The 9760-nt window shown below is 36.9% G+C and overlaps 1 protein-coding gene across 2 annotated transcripts in view; it reads right to left on the bottom strand.

Annotated features, from left to right (window-relative positions):
- Positions 1–6241: 6241 nt before the first annotated feature.
- Positions 6242–9760, bottom strand: part of cfap221 (cilia and flagella associated protein 221) — a 54875-nt gene continuing 51356 nt past the window's right edge. For both annotated transcript variants that reach the window (XM_055205911.2, XM_055205910.2), the window contains exons 24-25: positions 7106–7257; positions 6242–6761 (exon numbers count right to left, since the gene is read on the bottom strand). In XM_055205911.2, coding sequence (XP_055061886.2) covers positions 6748–6761; positions 7106–7257 — 166 coding nt within the window. In that variant the 3' untranslated portion in view covers positions 6242–6747. The remainder of the gene's footprint in view (positions 6762–7105; positions 7258–9760) is intronic.

Below are 9760 nucleotides of genomic sequence, written 5' to 3'. Positions count from 1 at the left end.
ATCTGTTGACAAAAATGCAATATAATATACATAACTATATTATCAGTGGTGTATGAATACCTTACATAATGAACTGTATTGTTTTTATTACCTTAGAATGAGCCATTTTTATCTATATACGCCGTGGGTCTACTTACATGGAAGTGGCCGCCATGTTTCTACTTGAAGGACAGGTTCGGTGTTTTGCACGTAGAGCCCTGTTTTCAGATTGTTTATGATGAAATAGAACGGTTTTGACTGAAATTTGGACATATGATGCTGGCCCGAGAATTTTTGGGTGTTTCTTGTATCACCTCCCACCTCTATAATGCTTGTATGGTGCAGTGGAACAATTCCTAAAATGCATTCAACTTTTATTTACAAAGACATTAAACTCACCGAGTGGTCAGGGGTGTTCACTGATATGCTCACACAAAAATCGCTGCAATAGATGCTTTCCAACAGGTTTTATCGTAGTTTTTGCCAACTCCATTGACTTGTATTAGATGTGCTGTGAGGTACGGTATTACTCCCCGCCGGGTCTATTATTCAAGCTCTCAGCGAAAGAATGTACAGGTGTGAGGCGTTTGGAAAAATAGGTCCACAAGTTTACAACGAATGCTAAAACACCTGTTTGAAGGCGTCTTTTGCTGCGATTTTTGTGTGGGCGTGTCGGTGAGCGCCCCTGGCCACTCGGTGAGTTTCACGACTTTGTAGGCGAGAGTTTAATGCATTTTAGAGGGGATTGTTCCTGTGCACCTATGCAGCCATTGTAGAGGTGGGAGGTGAAGCGCAAGCACACGAAGATTCTCGGGGCAGCCGCATGTGTCGGAATTTCGGTCGGAACTGTTCTATTGCATCATGGACAGTCTAAAAGCAGGGCTTTAGGTGTAAAATACTCAACTTGTCCTTAAAGTCCTAAACGGACAAACTGTATAGAGTGCATTTGTCACTACGTTGTCTCAGACCATAACATGTTTGTCCTGTGGCGGCTACCGTAGCTTCACTATGCGTTTTAAAGGGAGAGATGAGCTGTGCAATTCAGATGCCGCTAAAAGACCCGCATTGCACCTTTAAAGACCCACTGAGGTGCCTAACTGGGCGTTCACACCAGATGCGGAAAAGTCGGCAAAACGCGGTGTGTTGTTTTGTTTTTCTGTCTCCGCCCGCTTCCTGTAATCACGTCACTGCTACAGCAAGCTCCTGATTGGTTAACACGGTGCGAAAATCCAACAAAGTTCGCCATCCGTGCTTACCACGCTGCAGGATGCCTATTCGCGTCTTTGCATTGACTTAACATGTAAATCACTCGCGCTTGCCGCCTCTTCCGCGTCTGGTGTGAAAGGACCATTAAAGGCGCAGCTTTGTTCAATGCATTAGCATAATTTCTACTAAAACAGGAAGTTAGGGTGGGATATTCTGAGTGGCTTATCCACCTTTTAAAACAGCCAATAGCATTTAGTTTATCTCATAGCCTGGAATCTTATGAGAAGTTGGAATGTAAAATAACATCATAAAAATCATTGATTCGTATTAGCGAAGAGAGACACTGTAAGTTTTGAATGCTTATATTTTATGTCAATATTTTGGAGCACACTAGTTTATAGATATCCTGAAGGCGAACAAATTCATTCTAAAAGGCAAAAAACTTCAAATTATATACTTGAATTCTTATTTGCTAATTGTTCTGAATTGTCTATGTATCTACATATACTGTATCTGTATTATATACCTGAGCATTTTCCCAAAGAGGTCACACAGGTTCATCTTAACTGAATGGCACTTCATTGTACTGTTGCCTTGGTAACGGCTCATCATCTTATGCTCTCAAGGTCAAGCTTTAAATTGCTGCAGTGGCAGGTGTAATTCATTTCAGTGACATCTGACACTATCTCTCCTCCATTTCTCTCTCTCTCTTTCCCCACTTCAAAGCACTGTTGAAAAAGATTAAAGCCTTTCTAAGCTTTTTAAATGTCCATAATTATGGATATATCATATATGACATTGAAGTCACAGTCCGAGCAATGAGATCCAAAAATAACTTAAGCAAGCTGTCGTCACAAAACCTGTGTGCCGAGGTTGTGCCTCTACCATACGGCAAACCTGCTTGTCTCCCACCTGGTTTCCCAGGGAATTTGTGCTTAGAGGTGCCTGAAGCTGGAAGAACAATAAAACAGGCCTATTCTCTAAGGACAAATGCAGACACGGCGATAAATGCACCGTGAAGGACAAGAGATGCGAGCCAGCTATGTATTCATGAAGAAGAGCAGATTCTTCATCACGTCTGCCTCAAAATGGCACACTATATGGCAATACTATATCACAAAATGTAATATTGTGAATGAGACAAAAAGATGTCATATGCTTATAAATCAGCTATGGGTTGTCACCGGGGACATGATCTTAAGTGAGCCTCATTATTTTGGGATTATGTTTGCTGCAAATTGGCAGCAAGGACTTTGCACGCTCTTCGATAATAGTAAAAGCTGAAAAAAAAACGTATCTCAGTGACATTGTGACCGAGTGCTGTATAGCGTTTATAGACAGCCCTTTGTGGGTTCAAGTAACCATGCATTTGTTGTAAAGAGGTGGTAAAGCAGGTTTGTTTTCTTGACTGACAGCATTAGCAACATACATAAACAAGTGCCAGTGGTCATACTGTGGCATTTCAATCATGAAAACCTGCACTGAGATGCCTTTCCATGTTTAAAGAAATAAACTGCACGAGTGTTACATTTTTATGCGTGTAGGCTATCACCTTACATGACCCTGCAGATATTACATAAACACTAATATTCCACTAGAGGGCGCACATAAACTGATTACACTGAATGGGGACTTCCAGTTGCGATGCTGCCTCTTTAACCAGTCTGTGACTAAACGGTTAACACACTGTTGAAAAAATGATCTCTGTGGATGTCTATTGGTAAGGTAATGGGTGGGATGTTATCGGGTAAACGTAAACCAACATTTGTCAGTCTTGCAGTGTTGCTTTCATGTGTACATGTAAGTTGCCTTTGAAGAAAACTTCTTGCTGCTCTGCGCAGACCAATCAGTGTATGACATCAAAATATCGCGAAAGCACACAGAGTAGTGTGCTCGCAAATCGCTCTCGCGGTACTTTAATGTCATAGACCGGCCGTATGTCTCTGAGTCGCTGTTCCGGTTTGTACACTGTACGAAAATTGTATTAATAACTTTGTTACTATGATTTCTACTGCATGTCCACCTTACATAAACATAAATGGTAAAATAATAATTATAATCTGACCACGGAGCGCACCTTTGAGCCAATCAGAGAACAAGAGTGGGCGGGGCAATACGTTCCGCTGCATCTCACAAGGAGGGTTGTGGCTAGAAGGGATATAGCTACGGCCAAATCTCGCCGGATGAATGTTGTTTGCGCCCTTCCCCTTCCCCCAAACTAACCCTAAACCTTACATTTTACGGGATTTATGTCGTAGCTGTATTCTATCTAGCCAAAACCGCTGTTTTTTATCCTAATCCTACCCCCCAAACCTAACCCTAAACACAACATCTCGAGAGATTTTGCCGTAGCTGTATCCCATCTAGCCAGAAGCCATGAGGAAAACTAGTTATACACATATCGTAAAGATAAACCTTGGTTTTTGAAAATAAAAAAATGTATATGAAGACATTTTTTTCTCAAATAATAAGAAAGCAGCAACTAAAACATATGCAATATGTAAATCTTTTAATATATTTGTGCAATGCTTGATTTACCTCTATGGCTTTATGTATGTTTACTGTTCAAGGTATGGCTGTGTATTTTGACTATGTTTACCTTGGTAATTTTTACAACTAGTAAGTAACAAACAAATTGTTTTGAGCAGGTTTGAAATGGTTGCTCTGGTTATTTTTTTTATCCAATTTTTTAAACTTTTTTTTAAGGCATTCATATTTCAATTTTAAATATTTATATTATAATATATTATAGTTACTCAATTAATTACTTTGCAATTTAATCTATTAATTTATAAAATAATTTAATTTAAAAATTAATTTCTAAATAAATGTATTCAATTAGTTATTAACTTATGAAATGCTTATCACTATTTCTAAGACCGATGTGGAGACAAGCGATGTAAACAATACCACGAAACCACCAGCAGATGGCGAGCAGATGGAGTACACAGTAAACAGGAAACCCTAAGCACAAGGTGACCTTATGCTCACGCCCGGTTAGTGAGGTCACACAACAAGAAAATATATAAACACTGCTTGAAGACAACCACTATCGGCCTGGGGTGTAACAATATATGTGTGTTGCGAAAGTCATTTACAACGAGATTTAACATTTAGGATAAGAAATAAATCGAAAGAAAAAATATATTTAATCACATCACTGCTGTTTCTCAGCTGCAGTTCAATACAAACTGCAGCAAAAAATTATACTCTAACACTAGGCAGTTCAAATGGTACATCACGTGCAGGCCTCTTGGGAAAATGTATACAAAGTCACATGCGTAAATGCTATTTTTCCAACTTTCCGAGGAACTACACACAAAGATATTCTCAGAAAAGCATTGCTTGAGCTTAAAACTGTCCCGACCTCTATAGTAAATATGACAACAAACGTCCCGCAAAGCTCTCTGGAAGGGGACTGGTGTGTTGTTGTGTCCTTGACGGCAACGGATGTTCCATTATCTTTGAAATCATGCTGGATATGTTGCTTAAACACATGCTAATACTGCTTGACTCAGCTTTACGGTATATACAAACCTTTTCTGTACACCACAAACCTCTCTATCAAAGAATCTGTCATGAAAACAGCCCTGGGTGGGTGGACTATACAGAGGTCATGTATTGCGTATGTCCGCATTAAACCGAAAATATTCCATATATCAATATCAGCTTTTTAACATTATGATATGATTATCTTCCTTCATTAATTTATTTTGACCCTTCTTGTTTATGTGATTTACTGTTTTTTTTTTAGTATTTTATTTTGGATTTTGCATATTACAGTATACACACAAGAACATATAACGAAAAATAAATAAGTAATATAAAATAACACACACACACACACACACACACATATACACTCACCTAAAGGATTATTAGGAACACCTGTTCAATTTTTTGGCACGTAGAATTAAGGCAGTTCTGAAGGCGAAAGGGGGTCAAACACAGTATTAGTATGGTGTTCCTAATAATCCTTTAGGCGAGTATACATATATATCAAATTAAAAAAGGGGGGAAGATGGATGGACATAAAATTAAATTTCCAAGATAAATAGTACAATCAGAATGAATGATAGATCACTGTTCTGGTCCGAGGAGATCCACAAAGGGTTGCCATATTTTTTGGAATTGCTGTTGGGATTTAGGGTCCACCAAACGTATCCTTTCCAATTGTATAACATGGAACAGTTCACTGATTTACTGTTTTTTTTTAATACATAGAATCATTCTAGTTACATAATATAAGTAACATTTTGTAAAAATATAACCTTGATATATTTAATAATACTGACAGATTTAAATTAAAATCAATAATTGAAATCCAACTTTGATTTGGATTGGACACTTTAACCTGTATTTCACAGACAGGGTTGAATATTTTTATTTGTAAGTTAAAAAAAACATTTAGCAAAGGCCCTTACATTAAATGGATGTTATTATAAAGTAACGTATGCATTAGTGTGATCTGTAATCCCAGGCACAGTTTAACAACTAAGCATCATCCATTAGTAACAACTGAGGTACTTCATCGATCCTAAATGTCTTATTTCTATATTCTGACCTTTAGCAGACAATCGCTGGTGCATTAGGCTAAGCAACGAAACAATGAGATCATAAAGTACAACTGTGTTATATTTAGCCTGCATTTATTCTGGAGTAGACAGCAAAAAAGCTTCTGTCTGAGGTGATGTGATGGGGTCTCAGGCAGCTCTTTACATGCTCCTGTGAATTCCAAATCCGTCACACATAGATACAGCCGAGCTAGTTGCTGTGGCAACAGAGGCGGTGACTCAGCGAATGTCTTCTAAGGTGATAGACGAGACATATTATTTGACATGGAGAGAAAACCTGCTTCTTACTCTAAAATGAAACCTTTATTTATGTCGAGGGTCTTTAAAGGTGGTCTGATGAGAAATAATGAAATAATGGGAGAGAGAGGTGCTCCTGTAACACTTTAAAATTTGGTGCAGGCATAAATGGTCTTCCTCGAGTGATGTGATCGAGATATTATGTAACAAGACTTTTTAAAAATAAAGGTTTCTTTTAGGCTGAATGGTTCCATAAAGAGACTTTAATAGCTGAAGTACTTTTATGTTTCACAAACAGGTTCTTTAAAACACCTTTATGTATATGTTTTACAGCCAATTAACAGATGAATCAACAAAACTTTTTTGACTCAGGTTAACTTATAAGGAATAGTCAGTTATGCAGTTTATAGTCATTCTAACAAATATGAATGGGAGGATTGACTAATCAAAAACAAATATTCCAGAAAGCCGTGTAATAGTATATTGAAAACCAAAACAAATTTTGTTTCATTTATCTTACATATGAAAAAGAAACAATGCACACTGTTTTTGCTGCTCCGTAATGGCTGGACTTGTATTTTGTAATTTGTTCCTCCATTGATGCAGTTTGGTATCCTGCGCTTTTCTGAGTAATCCAAGGTAGCTATCACGAGGAACGTCAGCGTGTTTGATGTGACAATGACTTATCTTTTGATCTACAACTCTTTGTTGGCGCACCAGCTTTTTCCTCTTTAAACTTTTCCTTAGTTTGTCACGTGTCCAACGCTGGCAGAATCCAGAGGAAAAGTGTGTAAGGGTCAAAGAAATACAATTTCAAATGTACTAGGCCCACTTCTACACTATTTCTTGAAATATTAACAAGTAGTCATTCACTCTAAACATGGCTGGGTTATTTTTGACCCATAATGGGTAAATATTAGACAGAAAACACCGCTGGGTTAAAATTGACTCAATGCTGGGTTGTTTTTACCCAACTGCTGGGTTATTGGTTGCATAAAAACGTGTTCTGTCCAATATTAACCCATTATGGGTCAAAAACAACCCATCCATTTTTAGAGTGTTTTCAGTTTGCAATCTTGAAAGAATCTTGATATCAATTTTCCACTTACAATTTTCCATTCCTGTTAAACATAGTAGATCGCTTTTGGTTCTGTATGCTGCATTTACGCTGGTGGTGCTGTTTTCAAACAAGAAGCCTTCAGGAGCTACCAAAGATGAGAATAACCAATGTCCAGTGGATACGCTCGTTAACATCTTAAACCTAAGTAAAAGAAAATGTAACAACTTTATAGCTTTTGACAAAGGCACATACATTCAGATGTTAGAATAAAAAAAGAGCATAACACCAATAATAATCGAATGACAATAACAAGCTACGATAGCACATGCTGGCAACTGGAAGCGATTAACCCAGTTTTCCGGTTTGGTCACGTGACGTTCGACATATACCGTATACTGTATGGGTGGTCAGAATGTGAGTTTTACGCTCCCTATGAATTCACCTTGATCCTGACAGATGTCATCTTGAGAATTCAGTTTTCCACATTTGTGACATTGACGTATCGGCCTCTTTTGTGTGCTGTATTTGTGATTCGGTCTACGCTCTGTATACATGTAAACAGTACTCCAAGGTGGTTCAGTACGTTGTCAAGGGTGAGCGTGTAGGTGAGTGCAAACAAATGCAAAGGGGTGTAAGGGTCCACTATCCAGAAATTTCCATGCTCAATTTTTGATAGAAAATTAAGACTTCACTTTTCAAATCGTCATTTGGGTGAAATACAGTTTGTGAAAGCCAGGTTAAAGTCTCATAATCTAACGATGAGATTAGGAGCAGTAAAGTTCGATTTTAATAATGAATTTTAATCTTTGGCATGACCTTACTCAGTCAATGTTAAAGATATCAAGGATATATTTTCACATAATGTTCATATGATGATTTTTTTTTCTGTAGAAAACAGTAAATCACAAAAAATGACTTAAGATGGGTTTTCACAGACAGGATCACATTTGTGTCTATTATTTTGTGAATCAGATGCAACACCTTTTAATAACTGATTATGTTCTGAGAATTTAATCGTTTTAGTCAAAGTTAAGAATATTAAGAAGGACATGGGATATATATATCCTGAAATTATATAAAATATCATAGAAGTTTTAATATCCATCCATATTTATTTTTTAATCTATTTAATTAAGATATAAACATAAAATCCAGAAAATATGTACAAAATATATATATACAATTTTCAGGACTAAATGTCTTCTTTAGGCATTGTCTGTGTTTAGTGTGACCTCTCTTGGCACTAAACACATCTTGAGCGTTTTTGAGCAGAATGAAGTAAAAAGACTAATTTCTTTAAAATTAGAAATTAGGATTTAAGTTTATTGAGGTTTAAGAGATCCTGCAGTTTCCTGCGATTGCTCAAGAAGGGGAGTTTACCCTAAAAACTTGACACAGTTTACATTTTATACAGTTTTTAATCCTATATACACATTTCCTGTATTTTCTGGATGTATTTTATTAAAGAGACTGAGAAACAATAATATATGATTACTATAACATTGCAAAAACAACAAATCTAATTGTGGCATGGTGGCTAAAACTTTTTTCATATATATATATATATATATGAATTCAGCCAACTCAATGTCAAAACTTGTGTGAATTTATGTGAATTAACCCTGTATATACGTATATAGGGCCCACAAGCCTGCAGAAGACAGACGGTTTTGGAGAATGGATGGATGGATATATAATATACATGTATATATATGTATGTATACACTGTAAACAAATGCAGCATTTTGCTCAAATTATCATATATTTTTACGTTACTTTAACTTAAAAAATTAATTTCAACCTGTTCTTATATGTCAACTAATCACAGGTCAAAACTTAAAATAGTAGGTTGAATTGACTTGCAAAACCAAGTTTTTTTTAACTTCATGCTGCATTTTTTTATATTTAAAGATTCATTGAAAGATTACGATGAACGTTAGCATTTTATAGTATTAGTTGTATCTCTTTTGCTTTAATAACAGCATGCAAGTGAGCTGCAGTGGACTCCACATGTATGTGCAAAGCCTGATCCATGTTATGCCAGCATGATTTGAGAATTTTCTATATACCATCTTGTGTGCTTCAACGGAAGTAAGGAAATTTGATCTTTCTGTACAACGTTACTATATCAATATGATCAATATCAAGATTGATACCACACATTTGCTATGAAATATTTAAGTCTTAAATGAACATTATTAAAAATGTAATGTTCAGTATTTGACACTCTTAAAAAAAATAAAGGTTTCTATTTCCTTCTTGCCTCTTTGCACTATAAAAACCTTTTGTACCCATACAGCCTGACAAAGGAACCTTGATTTTGTGCATCTGTCTTTACTGTGTTGGGTTGGCTTTTATTGTTAATATTGTTATACACTTTATCTCAAATCTGGCTCAGGTCTAAATATAACACCCTGAATACATATACTAACTCGATGGGCATAGATTCCCACCAGCTGTTTCCACGCGTATCTGGCTCTTGCGTCATGCGTTTTTACATCACCGTCCACCTGCCCTATCCATACAGATGCTTTTACATCTCTTTACGCAATCCTATTGTAAAGTGATTCCCATCCGAATTTCGTGTGCAGCACGACTTTGTTACGTGGACGGAGGCTCTGCTTCTGATTCGCTGTTTGGCACCCGAAGAAGCGCGGTGGGCGGGACTCGTGCGCTCCGTTGGATATATTACGCGGGGCACCTT

This window comes from Misgurnus anguillicaudatus, chromosome 3, assembly GCF_027580225.2.
Source record: "Misgurnus anguillicaudatus chromosome 3, ASM2758022v2, whole genome shotgun sequence".
NCBI classification, from domain to species: domain Eukaryota; kingdom Metazoa; phylum Chordata; class Actinopteri; order Cypriniformes; family Cobitidae; genus Misgurnus; species Misgurnus anguillicaudatus.
This window is presented reverse-complemented; position numbering and strand designations above follow the sequence as displayed.